Source organism: Larus michahellis, chromosome 5 (assembly GCF_964199755.1).
Source record: "Larus michahellis chromosome 5, bLarMic1.1, whole genome shotgun sequence".
NCBI classification, from domain to species: Eukaryota; Metazoa; Chordata; class Aves; order Charadriiformes; family Laridae; genus Larus; species Larus michahellis.
The window spans coordinates 84,733,998-84,757,327 of NC_133900.1; the positions used below are offsets into that span (position 1 = coordinate 84,733,998).

A 23,330-nucleotide genomic window follows, 5' to 3' on the forward strand; every position below is an offset into this window, starting at 1 on the left:
GGACCAGTTGTTCCCAAGAGTGCGTGGCTGGAGCCATATGATCTTATCAACACATTTGAGAGCCCGACCCAAACACCGAGAGAGATTTCGCCGCAGCAATGACTGTCATAGAAGAAAGTCGCCCTTTTGCCCAGCAGCTATCCAATGTCTACTTTACTATACTTTCCCTTTTTTGTTTTAAACTTTTTGTGAAGATCAGCCTCGCCATCCTTAGCCATTTCTACATTGTGAAAGGAAACCGCAAGGAGGCAGCAAGGATAGCTGCTGAATTTTACGGAGTTCCTCAAGGACAAGGTATGTTTGTATTTACTATCTTATCACTGCTGTGTGGGGGGTTTGTTCTTACTGGTAATTATTTTTGCCAGGTAATTATTTATGTTAGCCTCATTTATATTCAGTATGTCAAATGATATGTGTGAATGTTTTTATTTTTACTGTAGTTCTCACTGGGGTTTTTAAACAAAAATTATTTGAAGTAGTGGTGATAGATTGGTTAAGCTTTTTTTTTTTTTTTTTTAGGTTATTAAGTTCAGAATAAAACTGAAATATTACAGCCAATGCCCTGTTAGGAGAGAGGCCTATACTTAAGATGGCTGTATTTAAGATTGAAAAATACTTCCCAATCTAAGACGGTTTTCCAAATTGCTTCTGAGGTTCCCCAGCTTACACATTTGTGGTTGAAATTTTCCACGCTTGGCACATGATTATTTTACAACGCTTTAGTGAAAATAGTCCAAATATTTCTGAGCATTATTTCTTAAGTTAAAATTTCCTTATAATAATTTATTTGAGAAGATACTGTCCTTCTGTACTTTGAATGAGTGTCTTGGCAGATATCAGGAAGCCTAACGCTGGTCAGGGTGAGCTTCTGGGCATCTGTGTGGAAACCCATTGAGTTTTACTGGGTCAAAAGCTCTTGTGAAAATTCCTGTTTTCTGTTTGCTCTGGCAGAACTGTGGCAGAGCCGGGCACTACCGCCGCCCCAAGCTCGTCTGTGGTGAGCCAGTAACATTCCCACTCAGTTCCTTTTCTCTTCTCCATTGTGGTGTCCTGGTGTGTGACTGAGCCATGGTTTGGCTCAACTTGGGATCCCTGCTGCCTCCCTTGTCTTTGGTGGTTGTTCCTTGGATTCTGGGATGACATAGCGTTTGAGTTAGGCGATGGAACAGGAGGACTCGTCTTGCCTCTTACCGCCTTCACCACTCGTCCCTAGGTACCATCACCAAGAAGAAATAACCCCAATATGATGATCTTAAAGATCTTTTCAGTCTTTGACGTTGGGACAAAAGTCGGATGTTTTGTGTGCGTGTATTTAAATTTGCAAACCAGAGAGAGAGGCTTACATCCTAGAGCAGGAATTAGCTTGATTTACCTGAGGTGGATTTATATCTTGTGTTCTCGGAACAATTTAGAGAGAAAGGTCTGAAACCCGGGGTTTTTACCTCTGAGTACGTTAATCACATCAATTTGTGTGTGTGTGTTTACAGATACAGATGTGTGTGTGTGTGTGTGTACAGATACAGATGTGTGTGTGTACAGATACAGATGTGTGTGTGTACAGATACAGGTGTGTGTGTGTGTGTACAGATACAGGTGTGTGTGTGTACACAGATACAGATGTGTGTGTGTGTACACAGATACAGGGGTGTGTGGGTGTGTGTGTGTGTGTATTGACTACAGTAGGATGGGAAGGACCCTCCGTCCCGCTGGCAGAAATACTCGCAGCGAGCGTGGGAGCCCTCACTTGAAATCAAGGGGGGTTTTTTTGTCAAAAACTGCTGGGCTAGCTCGTTCTGGGAAGACTGACACAGAATCTGAGCAAGGAAGGGAAAAGACTGGGAAAAACCAGAGGGATAGGAATAACATGCGTCAGGTTGGAAAGTAAAATAGTCTCTACAATGTCACCTGTTGCTGAATCCATGTTTCTTTAGTTTGGTCATTCGTCTGAGCTAGTATATTGAAATAATTCAGTGTTCTAGTATCTGACCCATGTAAAAGATGAAAAGCTACCGCTCGTGCAGGTTAGTGTTTTGCTCAGGTAGCAGATATTTATATTGATTTAAAGGCTCAAACATATGGTAGAGTTTCTGGTTTTCTGCTTGGTTTATTAAAGGAAAATAGCTGATGCAACTATTTTGTGCTTAAACTGTACTTTTTACAACCCGACACCGGTGTGTCCTGATTTTTCACTGCCCGATTCCCAGTGTTTGGTCTGGACTGGGACAGTCCTAAGCACGCGTTCAGCCGATGTTACACAACCTGCAAATTCAGCCATTTGTCGTGATTAACAGGACCAATCCTTGCTCGTTGGGATGCAAAAAAGGCTCCTCAAAATGACTGTTTTATCTCATCTTTTCTATACCTTTGTTCTAATGCTGTGGAAGGGGGTGTGATACCGTCCCGTCTCACACCCTGTCGTGGGGTTTGCTTTGTTGGTGTTTGTGAAACACAGTACAGCGCTGCCTCAGTAGCCTTTATACAATACCATGCAGCGAAATACCCTCTTCAGAGTAGCATCTAGAAGATGTAATGTGAAGCTACAGCTTGTAACATTAAATGATAAAATTAAATACCGAGTATCCTCCTAATTAGCGATCCTGCTCTGTGTTTTTCATTAAGCAACAGAGAAGCCTCAGCAGAAAAAAAAGGAACCCAAACCAGAAAAATAGCCTGTCATTGCCTAATTGAAGCTTAGTTTCAAGAAGTAATTCTAATGAGAGGAAATGTTGGTTTTCGTCTTCTAGTTTTAACTTGATTACACGCTCTTAAAATTCTGTTAGTGCTGGTATTTTCAGTTTGCTTGTAACACCACAAAATCACTTTTTGCTGCTGTAGTGGCTTGGCTAGGATAGAGCGCCTGAGTTTTGAAGAAGAAACAACCCTTTGGAAATAACGTGCTACGGGGCGCAGGCATTATTTTATGTGTACAGAGTTGAGCTGTTGAGTTAAAATAAGCCTTTCCTTTACAAAGCCTGTATAATTGAGGACATTTTCAGTACCGAGCAGTAGTTCTTGGTGGAGCTCCTTTGATGAAACTGAAGTTGTATTGGTCAGTACAGGATTTGAGGCCCAGGGACCACACATTTCACGGCGGGCTTTGTTCTGTGGCTTGTTCTTTGTTCAATACCAGCAGACAGCTTTACCTGTGTCATCTGCCTGCTGTGGTCTTGTTGCCATATTTTGTTCCTTAATGTTGCAGGAAAATTTTCTCTCCAGCATGGATAGTCAGCCATCTACTGTGTGAAATCCATCCTGTGGATCTCATATGTATGTGAACAGCTGGATAGGGAGAGCGTCCCAGTAATTAGAAATTATTACCCTGCGTAATGTGGCACTGAAATTTAAGATCAGTGTCCAGCACCAGCCAAGACCAGAAAAGTGCATATAAAATCTCTACTGATTGTAAGTCACATTAATTTGTTTACGGGGGGGAAGTCTGAGTAAAACTTTTCTTCTGTAAAGCTGAAAGGCACCTTGAGAGGTAACCTGGAGGCTAGGATCAAATATACGTGGGTTGTCTGGCAGATGTTTGTCCAACCTGTTTTTAAAATGCTTAGTAATAGTGATTTCTGCAGTGTCCTTGTGCAACCAATTGCAATTTTTGCTGTTCTCACTAGAATGTTTCCCGCTCCCCCAAAGACCTACCTAAATCTTTATTTCTGCAAACTAAATACGTAAAATATGATTGAGGTATTTATCTGTTTTTCTCCAGGTGTGAAAAGTAATCACTTTAAAGACTGTTAGCATGCATCTTCCTACCTCTACTGTTTTTGTCTTTTCTAGAATTAAAACAAACAAACAAACAAACAAACAAAAAAACCAAAGGCTTTAACTTAGTCTCTCCTCCTGCGTCTTGTTTTTTAGAGCTGGGATTACTGGAGCTGCTCTCCTTCGGACTTGTGCCAGTTCGTAGACATCTTTATTAATGCCTAATTCCCCACGCTAAAGAGTGCTCCAGCTGAGACTTTATTAGTGCAACTGCTGGAACTGTTGGTTGTATAAAAGTGGAACGGTTACGTCATGTGCCATATACATGATACCCTATGTAATACCTCCTGGAATGATGCCTTTTTTTTTTTTTCCCTTTTTTCCCCCCCCAAGATTAAAGTATTAAGGAAACAGTCTGTAGCCTACTATAAACCCCATGTTAAAAGAGAGTCACTGTAGTTTGCATTTGCTTTTTCCTCTCTAAGTGTAATACTTTGTACTGGCCTTCAGCTAACTTCATGCTCTTGGTATCAGACGATTTCTCCATTTTACTCAAGTCTGGTTTGAAATGTTTCCCTCTGAGCAGTTGCAGCACCTGCAGTTTAGTGTCATCTGCTGATTTTATAAAAATAAATATAATATTTTATCATCCACAGTATTAAAAAAATGAAAGGGCACCAAATGCAGGGCAGAACTCTGCAGTCTTTTACGTTTGTTTAAAGTGGATTAAAGGCCCACATCTCTAATAAACTATGAGAATTGAATTCTTTTTTCAGTGAAGTCAGGGGTATTACTACTGTAAAAGAATTAAATGGAAAATGGATCCATTCTGTTATAAAGGTCCCGTTTACTGGATTATTTTTAACTTTGGCACTGACTTTGTAAACACTGATATACACATACTTGCCCCATTGAATTGAAAGGCGCTGATTAGATGTTTAGAGCTAAGTGGTCTGCAGTCAGGGACCGTAGCTGGGTGGTGAACGGGTCACGGGGCGCAGCTTTTCTCTTCTTATTGTGTTGGAGTGAGCACGTATTTATCCGTTACGCTAGAAAATTCACAAAAGTCAACATTTTATTCATTTCTTTCTTTGTGGAAAAAGTCGTAGCACGTAGATGTATATTCCATTTTGAAGTTCTGTGCCCTACAAACTGACCTACAAAAATGAACTAAATTGCAAATGAACTTTGGGTATAATTAGCTCCTTAGCAGGCTATCTGCAGTGACGGTGATCTGCACAGGGAGACTTCTTCTCTCGCTGTGTCTCCAGAGCTGTGAGGAGTTAATAACTCAGCTGTTGCTGGATACAAACTGGAGGATCAAAAGCAACCTTTAGACTCTTCCTACTATACCAGAAGCTGGTCACATCATCAAAGGGCTCTCTCATATACAAGCGCTGTGTTGGAGCTTCAGTTGAGTTTTTTCGTTCGATTGCTTTAGGATGAGGTATAGCGCTGTGGTATGAAGTCATTTCAAAGTGTAAGTGCGTCTCAAAGCTTAAGAGTTAACTCGTTGTCAGGTGTTTTGGGTCTGTAAGGTAGAAACTCTGCTGAAAAATACTGGTCAGAGCTTGGTTTGTATGGAAGAGTCCATACTTCGATAATACAGGTGATTTGCTAGAAGGAGGTACAGTTCCCATTCGTAAACTGTTTATAAGGCAAAAATACTCAGTGACTGTCACCACCTTCTCCTTCCGGCTCAGAATAGTGTATAGAGGAACTTTCTTATGAAAGAATCATTATGCAGAAGTTAATAATCATAGAATCATAGCATGGTTTGGGTTGGAAGGGACCTTACGGATCATCTAGTTCCAACCCCCTGCCACACGGCATGTACAACAAACAACTAGCCAGGCACTTGTACAGGTACCTGGGGTCTGATGCACAAGCTAAGTAGTTCTGACAGCATAAAATGCTTTTTCTTTAGTATCCTGGGTTTTGATTACGTCAAACTGTTTTTGCAAAAATTTTCATAGACTATCACTTCACACATAACTATACTATTTTAAAGTAATACTTGGAAGCTACTTGAAAGGAGAATTTGTATGTGTAGTATTTGAGTCTAGCTTCTCAAAATATATCGCACTTTTTTTGCAGAACTGGGGAAGTGAATATGCCATGATTTCTTCTATGTTTAAAAAAAAAAAAAAAAGTCTACATTTGAATGAATATAGCAAGTGCTAAGCCACCCCTCTTTGCAGTATCTGCCTTGGCCAGGCATGGCAGGAATGCTCAGTACACTGGTTATTCCTAGTTACCCTAAATTAAGCTATCCATGGGACTGTGGTAGTTCAAGGCTGGAGTCCCTGTCTCCTTTCAGGATTGTGAGACTTGCAAATAGCATGGAGCCTTCTGTTTCCTTCTTTTTCTTGTACACTGAGCACTGCCTGCGTGGACCCACGAAGCCGGTCCATTAAGTACAACTCATAAATAGGAAATAATGCGGTGTTTCACTGTTAGCGATCCGCTGTTTGGAAAGCCTGATTACATTTTGAACTGTAGTGAACGACTAGAGCGAAGTTTTCCTATTATTTTATTCTAACGAGTTGCAATTGATAATGTCACTCAGCAACAGTTGTTAGGTAGGGAAGATAGGCACGAGGCATTTTGTCAACTTGCATTCCGCAGAGATCACAGTTCTATTAATAAAAGCCATATAAGACCTCGACTAGCTTCCTGGATACAATAGAGATTCGTTTAGTAACGACAGGAATATTGTATGGCATACCTATTCACCATGCCACTTGGCGTAAGGCACCACATTTAGCATTTGTTTCTCACATGCAGCACGTAAGCTAATGGTGTAAAAACGCTGCAGATAGCGTGAAGGTTCTTTTTTGAAAGCTCAGAAGGGAGGGTTTTTTGACGGAGCTCATCACCTTCCTTTATGCTTCTCTTACGCTAAATAGTTTTGCCTAGTATAGCAAATAACTGCCAAAAGAGAGTCATACTTCAAAATAAATCTCAAGAAGACGCTTGCTTAGAATGAAGCAAATGGCATGGCGTATCAGCAAGATTCCAGAGCCGTTCTCCTCTGAAGAACATAACCTACCTCAAAGGGATTTTGGTGAGAGTTATATGATGCAACCAGACTGGCACGGCCAGAGCCCCGGCCTATTTGCAGCAGCAAAACCCAAGCACATCTATTGGCAAGTATTGACTCTTCCCTCCCCTTACAAAAAATCTCTGAGGCTGCAGAAAGTTCTAGTGAACTTGATTCTCTGAAATGAACTGAGATATCCCATCATGTGGATTCCTTTTTGGGTTTTTTTTTCACTGTTATCTGTATTTGTGTGTCAGGGCCTCCTGGAGAAGAGTATCTCCACGGGCTGTATTTTATGGTCAGCGTCATTTACGTGTGCCTCCTTGAAAGGCGTTTTTTTCTGAAGATGGACCTTTACTCGTCACCAGCCTAGGTCCTCCTGGCTTGCTTGATGTGCACAGTCTTCAGTTAACTCACGTGGAAATCCCCTTCAATTGATTCCTTTATTTTTTCCGGATTAAATGAATGATAAACTTCTGAACTGCAAACAGGTACAAAACAAAACATTGTGAACTCTGATGTAGCTTAAAAACTGGATTTTTAAAGGTGCGTAGCGATAAGACTGAAAGATAATCCTGGAGCAATCCGCCCGCAAGGCTTAAAGACAATTTTGATAAAGAAAGGCTGTTAGGACCCTCCAGCAGTGGACCGGGACAAGCTCAAACATACCATCTGCACTGGTCTTGGTGCAGCGGTGGGACATTAGGACCAAAATAGCCCCGCTCCCTGAAGGTGATGTTCCTTCCCTCAGCCCTGGCCTTGTTATGGCCGGGGTGCTGGTATTCGCACTCCTTTCGTCAGGGATGTTCTCAAACATTTGCAATGCGGGCGAGCGGCGAGTGAACTCCTGCCAGGGTGAGATGATGATGGCTCCGGGGGAATGCGTGACGTGCCGAAGTCCTGAGCTCTTTTCATGACTGCAGCAACGCTGGCTGGTGGGCCATAAATCCACTGTGGCACGCTGCATCTGTTGCGCTAGTGGATGGTACGTTCTGCTGTGTCTTGAGTCCTTCTGGCGGTAGATACGGCCGCTCTTTTCATGGCTCTTCTCTGACAGCAATGGGCCAAGGACGGGGCCAGTCTTTTTTCAGTGGTGCCCAGTGACAGGACAAGGGGTAACAGGCACAAACTTGAACATGGGAAGTTCCATCTCAACACGAGGAGGAACTTCTTTGCTGTGAGGGTGGCAGAGCCCTGGCAGAGGCTGCCCAGAGAGGTGGTGGAGTCTCCGACTCTGGAGACATTCCAAACCCACCTGGACGCATTCCTGTGCCACCTGCTCTGGGTGACCCTGCTCTGGCCGGGGGTGGGACTGGGTGATCTCCAGAGGTCCCATCCAACCCCCACCATTCCATGATTCTGTGATTCACTCCATGGTGCTCTACACCATTCTGCCCATGCCGACTGCTGGTCTCACGCCTTGTGTCTCTCGTCGCTATCTGAAGCCCAGGCCTGCTTGGTGACTGATTTGGCCGGATTCATCAGTGTGACTGCTGTGATTTGTTTCTCTTTAGCTCACTGTTACGGTTTGAGAAACCCACAGCAATTTATTGTCGTTTAGACAATTATTCTATCACTGGATTCCATCTTCCCTCCCCACCTGGGAAGGGGAATTGGGAAAAAACAAGGAAACCTGAGAGCTGAAATGTAAACAGAGTTGATTGATAGAATAAGGCTAGATAATTGACATTAATAATACTAAAGAACCAACATTGATCCAGATACCAATATAAAATACACAAGGATTATCCCCAGCCCATTCCATCAGCAGAAGCCGTGCACTGCCCGCAGGGACAGCCCATGTGGGACCCTGCGAGCGCTGCGGCCGCGGGAGGAAGGGAAGGGCTCAGGGCTCCGGCACCAGGGCAAGAAGCTCTCTCAAGGAAGAGAGAGAAAGAGCTTCTCAGCAAATTTCCAATTTATATTGAATGTGATGTTCATGGTATGAAATAGTCCTGTTGGCCAACTTGGGTCAAGTGCCCGGGTCTCGCTCCTCCTCATCCCCGCACCTGGCGAGCTCGAAAACACTGAGACCTCAAAACCCGCACAACAGAGCTGGCTATGGAGTAAATATTTTCACAAATTCAGACACTAGAGTCTTCTAAAAGTGTTTTCCTAGGCACTAGAAGACAAATTAGTCCTGTGTCACCCAAACCAGGACAACATTGCAAAATCACAAGCCAAGAAATGTAGTTAATGTACCATTTTTTCATATTCAGCTTCTCTGGTGGCTGAGACACAGCCTTTATCCTATCAGAATTTTAAATCTTTTCTAAACCTTCCATTCTGATTCCCAGCGTCCAAGGATACAAGGCCCAACAACTGTAAAAATCTCGGGGGAAGAGATAGGAAAGCTGCTAGCCATCCATGCTGTTGCAACCTTAATAATAATAATTTGGATTTCCAGCTGAGAGAGCGATGACCCTGTATAAAGAGCACGAGTGTGCAATAGCCTTTTTTAGCGCTTCTAGTGGTGTGGAGAAGTGTCATTTTACGCTTAAATAACTAATGACATTTTAATCGTTGTCTGTATATCTGCTGGCATTTGTCTAGATGTGGAGGGCAGAGGACGGGGTTGGTGACACCTGGGTGAAGCCTAAACTTCTGGGGGGCTGCTGGTCATTTATAACATCATTGTGTTGGCCGCGAAGTACGGCTTGCTGTGATAATCTGCTTTTAAAAAATAAAAAAGTTGTCCCAGTCCTTTCCCTGCCCTGCTGTTAGTGCTTTATCACTGTACTTTTGTGACACATTTAACTTCTTGGCGTTGAGCCGGCGCTTCGGGGTGTCACTGTGACTGCCGTGGCCTTTTCGCACGCTATGTTTTTGTCGGGAACCACGTTTCTGTAATTATTTCTAAAACTTGCTTCGTCTTGACGTCTCCCGCAGGGAGGAATGTTGAAGATCTCTGCTGGTTTGTTTTTGGACAATGGCACACGACAGTCCTTGGGGTACTGGCACTGCCATCCGGGGAGCCTGTCCGTCATTTCAGCTTCAGGGTTGTAGGCTGTGGATCGCGGCAGCAGGAAAAGGCAATTTCTCGTCCTGCTCCAGAATTTCCAGGCGGTCGCTGTGACCCCACAACAACGATCCTGGTCCTAAAAGCAGCGTGAGCGTGAGCGTACAGCACAGTTTGGGGAGCGAGGTGGCTCATCAGCTGGCTGACTCAAGGAGGGTCACGCACGGAGCGCTGAGCTGTGACATTTGAAAATAGTGCAGTTTTGTCCAGTTTTTCCGAAGATAAACAGTTGTTACTGGAGTTTGAGCTGTATTGCATCGGGCTGCGCCGCGTGTTGAAAGGTGTGGGTTTCTTTTTTTTGGTCCATGTTTTTATCAACACATTTTTGTGTGTGTGTCAGTCACAGCTGCGTCTTTATGGCTTCAAGAACAGTCTTCAGAGTAGAATGAGTTCCCCGTTGGAAGAGAGGAACAGAAATTTCTTTCCATTTTTATTCCCAGTAAAGAAATGCTGCCCCTGTAAACTCAGAGCTATTTGCTGGCATAGCAATGTTGAAACCGTACTGGCAGTTCTTTTTAATAAAATCTGGGTAAAAAAAGAATCTCTGTAAGGGTAAACCTCCGTAGATTTCTGTTACAGGTTTTCTGCTGGATTCTGGAAGTGTTTGAGCGTCTCCTATGGAGAAAAATCTGAGGAACACAATCCGAGCGCCAAGCCTAAGTAGTTTCAAATATTAATAGTTTTATTACCGATTGAAGTCAAGAGATACTGATTTTTATTTTGTAGCTAATGTAACCCCGCGCGTGGTGGCTGACGTGAGGAAGATCCCATAGCAATTCCGTGCCAGTGGCGGAAGTGAAATAGCGCGTTCTTCAGTCCCACTCCACAGTTTTCACTGCATGTTCATCTCCTCTTTGTATCACCATCGCGATTATATTTTTAATGCGTTTCCAGTTGATTTTGGATGTTGGTCCAGCTTCCGCTTTTTTGTGTACTGCTTTTAGGACTTTTTAATGGCTTTTGCTCGGAGGATGTATCGTTCTGCCCAGTAGAACTTCATAGAGTCCTAGAATTGCCTCGGTTGGAAGGGACCTGTCAGATCATCGAGTCCAACCATCAACCTGACTCTGACAAAAACCCCCCACTACCCCGTGTCCCACAGCACCACATCTGCCCGGCTTTGAAATACTTCCAGGGATGGCGACTCCACCACTGCCCTGGGCAGCCTCTTCCAATGCTCAACAGCCCTTTCAGGGCAAACGTTTTTCCTAATATCCATCCTAAACCTCCCCTGGCGCAAATTGAGGCCGCTTCTTCTTGTCCTCTTGCAAAGCTGCTCCTGGAGTCCTGAATGGGATAAGCTTTGCTTTCTTTAAAGCATGAAAAAAGATTCTGACGTCCTCCAAAGTAATTTAACAACAATGAGTGGCAAGTGTCTGTGGAATAGAGATCGTTTTCCTCGTGCCCTTGCCTGGAAAGTGGCGGATTTTGGGGTTAGTCTGTGCTCTCTGGGTGCTGCTGCCTCCCCTGGGGTCCCTCTACCCTGGAGCCACATCATCTGTGTGTCTGCTGGTGTCCTTGCTCCTGCAAGCCACACCTCTAGTAAAAGGGAATCACACCCACGGGGGCTGGAATATTTGTGGAAAACAAGTTGTATGAGGCACCCGGCTTCATTCTCAGCTGACGGCCTCACCCACAAAACTCCTACAAAAACACGCAGGTCTTCTCTTCCCCCCCCCCTGCAGTGCCAGATGCTTTGCTTGATCCCGATCCCCGCCACCTTCTCCTCAAAGTCCTGGGATTCCATCCCAAAGGGAAAGGAAGTGTGAAACCGCGGTGAGCCTCGGAGCCATGGCAAGCACAGAAATTGTCAGCGGTTATTTCTCACCCGGAGAATCGTGGTGGTGTCTTCCTGACACTGACACACGTATGCGCATCCTTAGTAAGGTTTCCTGTTCATTCATCTTCCGATATTGATTTACTTGAAGAAAACACTACAATTTAATAAGTAATTCTAGTATTAAAGTGATATATTTATAATACGCCTTTTTATAATGAGCCCTTTTGCAAAAGCTGTGTTCAAGGCTAAGCTGCGGAGCCTGCTTGCTGCACGTGCGGAAGCATTTATTTCATTCTCTGAGATATTCTGGTCCCTTCAGCTGGATAAAACCCGAGGAAAACAACTTTCTGACGGCAGGATGATGCCCGGGAGAGGGCAGGTTTGTTCCCTCTGGCGAGCCGAGCCGTAGCCCCCCTGCTTCGGCCGCGTAGGGAGCGCAGCGCCCGTCCCGTAGGGCACTTCTCGTGGGCTCCCCTTTCAAGGTGAAATTTGCAGCTGCTCCTTCTTCTTCCCCTCACCCCGCCTAACTATAACCTGGCCCCGGGTTTTCTCTTAAAGAAAAACGAGAGGCACGTAGCAAATGTCATTGAATACCCGCGTATTATTGCAACGTCTCGGGGATTCATTTTTGTCAGGGACCTGGAAGGAACAGCACTAATGAAACCCAGAAATGTTAACTGCCTTTTTAAAAGTTTACAGACGGCTAGTTTTCATGTCAGTGGATTGCGTCTCCCTGCAGATGGCCGTTGGGCAGTACCAGCATAACACGTAGTAACAAAAAAAAAAAACCAGTAGTGGTTGCCCTTGTTACTATTTAAGAAAAATATTGACTTGTGCTTCTCCTGACACGACTACAGCCTTACTTTCGTAACATGATCAGACTTTCAAACTAACCAGTGAAATCCTTTTTTTTTAACTATTTTGGTAGTCAAACTACGCTATTATTTATTCAGGATGTAGTTTCTCGTTGACGTCTGTAGGATACCTTGTCCCCTCTTCAAAACAAAAAAAATACAAGAAACCCAAATACAAACACCACGTAATCCCCAATCCACCACACAGAAAATACAAACACCACAAAAATCCTGAAAAATACCGCATAGTTTCACGGATTCTTCTGAATTCCAAAATCCCTCCTCACTGGAAGTTATGTATCAGTAAGGCTTCATACAGTAATAATTATTGTTTCTATTATTAAAAGAATTGCCATTCTGATAAAGCAGTTTTAGTTTTTCTGTTTTAGGCTGCTTTTTATTCGAGCAACAAACCATGGAATACTTAACGCTTTAGGAATCTTTTTTGGTTAAATGGTTAAAAAATTAACACCACCTTTCCACTTGAATCATGCAAATAGTTAAGACTCATGCTGTAGCTAAGCTGATTCTTTCTCTGTTTTAAAAATAGAAAATGCTAGAGCAGTTCTTCCCTTCCCCCACCCTGTGCTCGCTAGTCCGAGCTAGTAAATGTTGCCGAATGGGTTTCGGTGTTGTAGCCATTCTACAGTACGAGCAGCGAGATCCTGTGTGAAAAAGCCAAAAGAGGGGGGGGAAAAAAAAAATACTAAATAAAGGTAGCAGGAATCCATTTGCGGAGGTTCGTCGTCCCAGAGCACCTGCAGCAATGCCAGCCGGGCTTCCCTGGAGCACCACGTCATGACAACAAACGCTGCCCTTCAGAGGAGCCAGAGCCTCCCCAAAAGACGCTTAGAAAGTCGAGGGGAGCGTCCTGCGAAACGAAAAGCTAGCTGGGGTATTCTGACCAGCCAAGGTTAGTACAGCAGCCGTTTCGCACACCGGGGGCTGAATTTTGCTAAGCTGACCCGATTTCTGGTCTTTTAGCTGGAAACTGGGTGTTTTTCTAGCTATAATATAAATGCATGCGTTATCTTAGTGGCACTTTACTGTCGTGCGTGGGTTAACACAAGGGCGTTGAAGGCTACTTTTGATCTTTCTGTGCTGGTATCAGCTGATCTAAAATCCCTTTTCTTGTTTACGTGCCCTATTTGTTTTACGCCAGCGTTTAAGGCTTGACTTACCCTGGCTTTTGCTGTCCTGTCACAGGGTAACTGGATACCGGAGGCTAATTGTTTACAACAGGGAGCGGGGGAATGAGAGGAGGGGGAGGAGTAACGACTTCATATGCGACTTTATAGATAAAGAGAAGTTTACAGGCAGCTGAAATAGGAGGCAATGGAGGAACTACAAGTGACAGAATTCTCGTCCTATGCAAAGATACTAAAGACAAAAATATAAAGGTTTGCGTAGAGAACTAATTCGGAGGTATTTAAGTTGCTGGACACTGACGCTTGCAGCAATGAGGAACAAACCTATTAGAAAGAAGTGTTTAGGACTTCTGTTTTCCATGCCGTATTTTCCTAATTTTGTCATGCTACAAGCGTGCAGAAGGGAGCTTTGAGTAATCGCGAGTCTAAGAGGAATTTTTTTAAAAAGTGACCATAATTCCAATTAATATTGACCATTTCATAAGGCTTGGAGTGAAACAAAAAAGAAAACGAGATCAGGCTTGACATTCGTGATAATAGGATATCAAATGAAAAACTGGAGATGTAAAAAATAGTCAATGGAAGGAGGAGACAGTAAAGAGCGATTTGATATATTATGCATAAAAATAATTATGAATTTAGCCTGTAAAACATAGCTACATGTTATAGGTTTTTCTTAAAGTACCTTTGCTAATGTCCAGTAGCGCCAGTTTAGAATTAAGCAATATTCAGGAATTTAAGCAACAGTTGCCACAGCTTCCCAAGTACCTAATGGAATGCGGTGGTGCTGTACGGTTATATTTATTCATCAGTTTTAATATGCAATGTATCTTTTCCTCTCAGATTGTTCACCGTTTGGGCTGAGACTTCCTGATCCGTAGTAAGAATCATAGAATCCGAATCAATCACAGAATCATAGACTTTCGTAACTTCTATTTATGAACGTTTCACCTAGTTAGGTCAGTACTTCCCACAAAAACCTAGGACCTTCTCCCTCAGACTGAAAAGAAGCTTTGCAAAAGTTGGTCAATGTTTGCACTGGCCACTCCTCGAGATGGTGCAGGGTTGGGCCCTTTTGCTGTTCCTACAAATGGCCACAGTTAGTCAGATGTTGAAAATTTTGAAATCACAGTAAAGTAGGGAAAGTAAAATTTCCTGAAGATTCCGTAGTAACACGGTCCAGTTCCTTACAGCCTCTTTGGGATTGCCCAGCTGGGTGTGTGTATGTCCTGATGGACGGCTTGGTGTACCGAGAGGCTTCTGTTGCAGTTGAGGTTGTTCCAGTTCGCTGGAATAACAGGTATATTTAATATCAAATCCAAAGGCAGGCTCTTTTCTTCCCTCTCTGTTCCCATCCGTGGAGGTCTCCAAACCTGGCTTTGTTCTGCAGGCACCCGTGCAGAGTGGAGGAAGAGGAAGGCACGTGGCGCTGCAATACGTAATTAAATATACGGCTTGGAAAATGGACTAAAAGTGATGCAGGGGGTGGAGTGTGTCATGGTAAGGGCGAAAGGATAGAGTCAGGCTAGGAAAAGGCCTGCAGCCTCCTGGCATGAGGGGCCCCACCAGGCTCTTTTACCAAAATCTCCTGGATGTGGCAAAAATCAGCACGCTTGACCCAGCTTTGCTGCCCGGCTGGGTACTGCCTTTACGGCTAGGGATTATGCCACGTGCTGGATTCACTCTCTGCAGGCTGGGAAAATGCTGAGAATACTGGAAAAATACTGGGAAAATTGCCTGCAGTCTGGATTAAGGCTGAGACTGCATTTGAGGAGCAAAATTACTCCATGTAGAAGTCTCAGAATCACAGAATCACAGAATGGCAGGGGTTGGAAGGGACCTCTGGAGATCACCCAGTCCCACCCCCTGCCAGAGCAGGGTCACCCACAGCAGGTGGCACAGGAACGCGTCCAGGCGGGGTCGGAATGTCTCCAGAGTCGGAGACTCCACCACCTCTCTGGGCAGCCTGTGCCAGGGCTCTGCCACCCTCACAGCAAAGAAGTTCCTCCTCATGTTGAGAGGAACTTCCTCTGGTCAAGTTTGTGCCCGTTACCTCTTGTCCTGTCACTGGGCACCATGGAAAAAAGACTGAGAAAAGACTGGCCCCGTCCTTGGCCCATTGCTGTCAGAGAAGAGCCATGAAAAGAGCGGCCGTATCTATCGCCAGAAGGACTCAAGACACAGCAGAACGTACCATCCACTAGCGCAACAGATGCAGCGTGCCACAGTGGATTTATGACCCCCCAGCCAGCGTTGCTGCAGTCATGAAAAGAGCTCAGGGCTTCGGCACGTCACGCATTCCCCCAAAGCCATCGTCATCTCAGATGATCGTCATCTCAATTCAGATGGAATTTCCTTGTCCTATCGCTGGGCACCACTGAAAAGAGTCTGACCCCATTCTCTTGACACTCGCCCTTTAGATGTTGATGAGCATTGATGAGATCCCCTCTTGGTCTTCTCCAGGGCTCTCCAACTTTCCTCAGCACAGAGATGCTCCAGTCCCTTGATTGTCTTTGTAGCCTCCGCTGGACACTCTCCAGTAGTTCCTTGTCTTTCTTGAACCGGGGAGCCCAGAACTGGACCCAGTGCTCCAGATGTGGCCTCACCAGGGCAGAGCAGAGAGGGAGGATGACCTTCCTCCACCTGCTGGCCACACTCTTCTTGATGCCCCCCAGGATGCCCTTGGCCTTCTTGGCCACAAGGGCACATTGCTGCCTCATGGGCAACCTGTTGTCCACCAGGACTCCCAGGTTCCTCTCTGCAGAGCTGCTCTCCAGCAGGTCGTTTCCAGCAGGATCTTGCTGTTGTGTGTTTTTAGGATTTTTGATGATGTTGGATGTGTGATATGGACGATGTTCTGAGAATGCATGAGGTTTGTACTCAGAAAAAACACGCCTTGTGTTTTCCTGCGTGTTGCAAAGCTTCGAAGGCGTGCAGTGAAGGGCAGGAAAAAAGGGTTAACTTTTTAATGTCCCTAAAGGCAAATTTTGTTCTTGTCTTTGCCGTGGCACCTGTGTGTTTTAAGACCAATCATCTAACCTAAAAGTTTCTTGACTGATCATGTTTATTATTATCTCAGGCTGAAATTTCAGAAGCTGGAAGCTCTCATAACTGTAATTAAACTGTGCTTTCAGCGTACACGCTCGTGCTTGAGTACCCTGCAAGGAATAAGCTATTCCATTGGTTTTACAATTTAAGCATTAAAATTCTCTGTCTTTTGGCTGCTTTAGTTATAAAATAGCGTGAAGGGATGATGTTATGAAGATAGGTTCAGCAGGGGGTGTGAAGTACTCTGTTGTTACTGGGAGAATACCAGGAAAAAGGCAATATGAAGTTACCAGTGTTATAGTCAGTTTAGGGCTTGGGTAGCGTGTCTGAAAGAGCGAGAGACCCTACTAGATACGGAGACACAAAATGATCTGAGTACTAACACATTCCTTCAATACCGCACTGGAATGGCAAAAGCAACGTGTGGCCAGGTCATGGGGGGGATCGTAAGGAGAACGGGGTGGGACGAGCGATGTGTTTTGTGTGGCTGTCTAGGGTAGGAAACGGTTGGCGTTTGCATTTGGAATGAAATCCCCAAATTTTTCAAAGTCCACGTGATGATAAACGCTGGAAAGAATATTGGTTTGAACCAATCAAAGTTTCATTTTTTCTATGCCTATGTTTATATATTTATGTGTATATATTTATCTACGGTTAGATAATTTTCAGTGAAATGAAAACAAGGATTATTGGAAATACTGAAATATTTAAATTCCACTTGAACTACATCTTCCCTCTCAGACATATTTTAATCACGCCCAGCCTAAATTCTGATTCTTTTGGAGTTATTCAGTGTTGATTGTTGGAATTTCACGTGTTCAAAAGAAGTGGCTTCTGTTTTGCTGGTCATATCTGATCGAAGGAGTTAAACACCGCAGAGGCATTTCTTAACTTTTAAATCCTTGGCTTAAGATTCTCTTTAATAGTTTTTAATATCAAGTATCAGTTAAGTAGTTGACACGCTTCTTTATCCTGTGCGGGCTTTAAACAAATGGGTAGTTTCATAGTTAAAAGTCTGTTAGAACTTAATTACATATACAAAATATCAGGCGGTTTTAACGACCGGAGTGAGCGCGTTGGTCTCGGGACTATAACGCTACGGGGTTTTTCTGTTACCGTTACTGATCCTGCCCGTTGCTTCAGTTGCCCCCACCCGAAACGCCCTGAATGCATCTTGAGGAACACAAGGTACCAGCGGTGAGCTTAATCATAGCATTTGTCGGTTTCGCAGAAACACGCATTAGCTGCAACGCTTCCCAAATAGTCGGTGTTTCTCTTCTCCCAGTAAAGAACCGCGGCAGGCTTCCCTTCTCCCTTCCCCTCGGGCGATGCTCCTTCTCCCCAGGACTGGGACACCACCTGGTTCCCCTCGGAGCTGTATTTTCTTCTGAAGCGCTGAGCCCCAGCCTAAATCTTCTCCCAGGGAAGTCAGTGAGAAGGCTTTCATTCCTTTCCAGCCCTCCTTGTTCAGAAAACCCAACTTTTTAAGGTACCTTTTAACCTGGTTTTTGGGTTTTGGTTAGTTGGTTGGGTGGGGTTACTTGTTTGGGTGTTTTGTTTTGTTTTGTTTTATGACTACACAAATTTTCAGAAATAAAGACAAAAGGATGGGATGACCAAAGTTAATGACTTCTACAAAAATATTTTTACTTAGTATTTTACTACTACGGTCATAACTGCAGGAATGGTTTACAGGTAACTGCGGGTAGATGTAAAGGAGCGACGGCTGCAGGAAAACACGAAGAAAATAACATTAATGACTTAGAAATGGATCAAAGCCAGAATTGCGAGTCCCCACTTGGGGGGATTTTCGCTGATGAGAATGGTTATCAAACCCCCCCCCCCGATTTAACAACCGCGGAATTGTTCAGAAGATAACGGCGGCGACAGCGAATTGCTAAAAGAAAAACGCAGCTCAGGGCATGGATCCAATAGCCCTTGAATCACGTTCAGAATAGCGTTGCTTATTTCCTTTTAAAGTACATTAGGAGTAAGCGGTAAAATAACAGGTGAACATTTGGCAGTGCTTCCCTGAGAAATCTATGTACTAATATTTATTTTTAAGCGTACGAAACTCTGTGTCCCGTTGCGGGAGGTTAAAACAGGAGGAGTTTGTCCTCCAGTTGTACTCAGCTCAAGGTTCTCCTGATTTCACGATGAGTTTCTCTTGCGTTAAAATTCCAGTTGAGCTGCCTTGGAAGGCAAACGCAGGCTGAAAAGTTGTTAATGTTAAAAAAAAAAAAAAAAAAGAAAAATGGAGGGTGAACGTTGATATTACAGTGAGCTGCTGATCCCCTTCCCAACACAGCTCCCGGCTATTAAGAACAGATACTTTTTATTATTATTTATTTATTTTTTATTTTCCAGATTGAAAGAAATGAGTAGGATTTATAATTGCAATTGGCTGGAAGTGCCATGGGGAGATGGAGATTTAGGTATTGTATGATACATTTGTAAATTTTTCGTGAACTTCGCCGGTTAATACAGTGAGTACGTTGATTCTTTTCCCGTTGCGTTTACAAAGCGATGTAGGCTGCCCTCCCTGGTAAGCGATACACCGGGGAGCTGGGAACTAACGCGCCTTCTAAATATAGTGGGGGAGACTTTGTATTCAGCGTCTGTCAGAGACGACATCAGGGGGAATTAATGCATTAACAGGTTTGGAATAGACTCTGCTTGCTAATTCTGCCGCCACAGACAAGCCCCGATGCAGTCACGTCCCCGCTTACATTCTTGTTAATGCTTTCGAAGGGAGAGGCACAGCGAGCAGAAGGCAGCCATCGAGACAAAGAATTTATTTTAAGACGCCTTTGATGTTTATTTATGCTACATATTCATTTTGAACGTGTTCTTGTCCCTTGTCCCTTGTCTTGTCCCTTGCTGTGTTTCTTGATAAATCAGTCGGAACGTGAAAGTTTTTGTGTTTTTTTTTTTTTTCCCAAACTTGGTTTGCGCAAAATCTCTCTGCAGCATTTTTGCTCACGGATTTTATTTCTAGTGGAGATGGTACCAGCATTTTGTAATTAATGGGTTTAGCAGGGACAGGTAGCTGCGGGATGTCTCTGCCTGAAGACAGCAGGGATATTAGGTGGGTCGAGGTGCCAGCCCGAGCTCACGGTGGGATCTGGCATCGTTTGACGCTCAAACGTCACTGGAGTAATGACGTTAACGGACATTCGTCTGAGCTATCCGAGAGGGAAGGAGGTGAGGGAAAGAAAGGTGGGAAAAAGTGTTGCTTTCAGATTCTACCTGCATCTTTGATACACGCCTACAAAAACACCCAAAGTCTGAGTGTATTTAATGGGCATAAAAATTTTGTTACACAATTTTAGTAGGTGTTTTTCTCTCTAATAAAGTGTCTTCCCCCCCGCCCCCCGTTAATTTAAGAGTAGGATAAACTCTCAAGGGAGAGGTTCTCAACTGTAAAGACAGGGGGACAAAATTTCCAAAGCAGCCTCTAAATCCAGCTTTTAGTTCCTTTGGAGGAATTCTTTGCGGCTGCCAGCAGGAGAGATTCATGGATCGAATTCATTTGCGTTAGAACGGCCGGGGTGCTGCTTCAGGTGCTCCTGCGGAAGCAGGAAAACACTGGTCAAAATTCTGATAGTGACGGCACACATCCAACCTACGACGGGGTGAATACGCTTGAACTTCTTGGGATGACAGAGAAAATACTGGTGTTTCGTAAAAATCAGGTCACTTTACAATTTCTGAGCTCAGTTTTTGGAGTATAGTACTCCTTAAAATCCAAATCACTTTGTGTGGGGTTTTTTTTTTAAGCTGTTATTCTGACTAGCAATAAGAATTGCAAAATACTACATTTAATAAACCTAAAGTAAAAGGTTTAGGGAATAATGTGCGTGGCTGTACCTACGCCGGCACACACGGATGGCAGAGCTCAGTGCAGATAATTCTGAGAGAGTCTTGGGAGCTGGGTCTTGCCTATGGTCCATCTGCTCCCGGAGATGAAGGGGAACAAGGGGCTTCCCAGATACTGGATGCTCAGACATAGTGGAAATCTCCCATTTTTAAGATCAGGTTTACAAAGCTTTAATCTCCTGTATTTTTTAGCTTCCGTGATCAGCTTTATAAAGTCTGAAGGTAATTTAAATGCTCGGCTGTGCTTTTGTTCTGCGGAGTTTTCGATCCCGTAGCGTCCAGCAGCGCTGAGCTCCGCGGTGTGGTTGTACATTCTGTGGGAAGACGCACTCTTACGTCCGAGTAAGTTTATTTTCACCAACACCTCTAGGAGAATGGAGGATTTATCTCAATTTCCATAGTGTGCGCTATTTCATATCTTTTTAACTATGCCCCGGTTTCTTTCCGGGTTGAGCAGCCGTATTCTTTTTGGCTCCCCGTGTGATTTGGGGGGGTTGTTTATTGTAACCCAAAAAGTGCACTTTCTGACACAGGCTAGAGGACAGAAGGGCTCCAATAAGAAACAGAACCAGGGTCTGTTTTTAATGAGTCGTTAATTAGAGCTCGGACTGATGACTTGCCAGTGACTGAGCAATAACCTGCTCGTTTGGAAGTCATTGCCGTGTCACTGACACGCAGTAAGTGGCTTTGCAGACTGTCCTGGGCCATGGCAAGGGACAGAGTTCACAACCAGACATTTATCTGCCGTTGTTACCAACGTTCCAATCTCTCTACGTTTCTTGGGGGATTTGGGGGGGCTTGGTATAACTCAACATGAGCGATTATATTAGCGTTTTAGGGTTCTGGTGAACAGGAATAAATACCGGCAGTTCATCGTCTGTTTTGGAGATGGTTCTTCCCTGCACAGCCTCCCGAACCTCGATTTGCAGAATTCATAGAATCATAGAATCATTTAGGTTGGAAAAGACTCTTGGGATCATCGAGTCCAACCATCAGCTCCACTCTACAAAGTTCTCCCTTACACCATATCCCTTAACACCACATCTAAACGAGTCTTAAACACATCCAGGGATGGGGACTCCACCACCTCCCTGGGCAGCCTATTCCAGTGTCAGTTCGTACGATGAATTCGTACGCTGAAGCCCAGCCTGGCCGGGGGATGGCGGCCAGCGGCCAGTCCGCTGGAGGAAAGGGCAGGTTCTTCATGGGGAGCCCCGGGGCGGCTCTGGGACCTGGGCTGGGGGCCGAGGGGGGGTCTGTGCGCGAAGGCGGGGTGGTCGTTGGCTTTCCTTTTATTTGTCCTTTCTTTTTTGGGGTTGATAAAGGAATTAAAGTAAGTGCCAAACCTTTACGTTAAGCACACCTAACTATTTTTAGCCCTAATAGCCTATTAGAACGAGAACTTAGACTTAATAGCATATTTCTACTCTAGCAGTTTGGTTTCGCGTGATTCTCACTGTGTTTCTCTCCCTGCTCTTGGGTCGTAGCCGCAGATTAATCTCATCGTACGGAAGGGTTTCCGTATTGATTTTCATATACACCAGCTTTTTCAGGACTTTTTCAGGCAGGTTGACGTCTGGTTTAAGTTCAAATACCAATTTGTTGAAGTCTATGCATTTCTATGTGCCAGGTGCAGAACTAAGTTATGTTATTTTTTTAAGTAAGCAACGCAACAATAGCAGTGGGAAATACGGCAATTGATGAAGTTATTAAATCAGATTACTGAAATCAATGTATCAGCGTGTTGTTCTCTGCACCAGGTAACCGATTATTATAGATGTTGACAGTTTATTAATAATAGAGCTGTTTTTACTGTCTGGGAACCGATCATTTGAAATACGGTCTCTAAAGAGGAAATAGTTAATTTCACAGGACGGTTGACTTCATTCTGTGCATTTTATTTTCTGCTTTGCTCTGTGCATTCCAAAATCCTTCTGATTCACATGGTTTACTCAATAAATGTTGTTATTATATAGGTTCTTGGGCAGATCGCTCACCTCTGCATGAGGCAGCCAGTCAAGGACGTCTTCTTTCTCTAAAGACTTTATTGTCACAGGTGAAGGCTGTGTTCTTAAAATTGCTTTCATTTGTAATGTTACTTAATTTCTCAGCATAGATTGTTAACGCAGATTTAGTGTGCTTTGCTTTTTTCACTTGAATTTTTCAGTCCAATACACATTCAGGAATTTTTTATGTGATAAGCATTAACTGAATATTTAACAATATTTCCCTCTGGATGTTTTAAAACTTCCCCCCCCCAAAAAAATCTTCACCAAAACTGTATCTAAATGTGTATCGGTCTTCCCCTCTTGCATGGCGTAAGTCAATGTAGTTCCACGGCTTTAAGCCCTCGGGTAAATAAAGCGAGTCTGGAAAATCACTGAAAGATTCTGGGGTTTGCGTAGTTGTGATTTAAAACAAATAGATTTCGTTAATAGCAAAGGGAGAGACTGTAAACCGCTAAATTTTAATATTACAGTATTGTCATATTAGCTACTACAACACTGAAAAATTGCACTGCAGAATGCATTTGATGAAAGCCAAGAGATGCAATTATTAGTTCTTTAAGAATCAAACATCTACTGCAGGAAAATTGAAGGGCTTGATGATTTTATCAATGCGAGAAGTGTTTTCCTCGCTAAAATGCATGGCTTTAGCCATTTCAGACCCTAAATCAGAGGATCAGAGAATCCCAGGATGGCTTAGACTCGGGGCCCGGTTGAGTTTGAAGGATCTCCGAGAGTGGAGATGCCCCAGCCCCTCCGGTCCCCTGGGCCAGGGTCTCGCTCTCCCCCCAGAGACCTTTTTTTCCATATAACGAATTAGAATTCACCGTGTTCCGACTGTCTCT

The 23,330-nt window shown here is 44.0% G+C and overlaps 1 protein-coding gene across 15 annotated transcripts in view; it reads left to right on the forward strand.

Moving 5' to 3' along the window:
* Nucleotides 1–23,330, forward strand: part of ASB5 (ankyrin repeat and SOCS box containing 5) — a 44,351-nt gene that overhangs the window by 13,764 nt on the left and 7,257 nt on the right. For 12 of the 15 annotated variants that reach the window (XM_074588413.1, XM_074588417.1, XM_074588415.1 and 9 more), the window contains 2 exons: nucleotides 2–294; nucleotides 22,456–22,535. In XM_074588413.1, the coding sequence (XP_074444514.1) occupies nucleotides 99–294; nucleotides 22,456–22,535 (276 nt within the window). In that variant the 5' untranslated portion in view covers nucleotides 2–98. Of the gene's footprint in view, nucleotide 1; nucleotides 295–12,989; nucleotides 13,318–18,036; nucleotides 18,090–18,967; nucleotides 19,036–22,455; nucleotides 22,536–23,330 lie in introns of those variants that run through there. The other 3 variants (XM_074588426.1, XM_074588425.1, XM_074588427.1) reach the window with 3 other exon arrangements.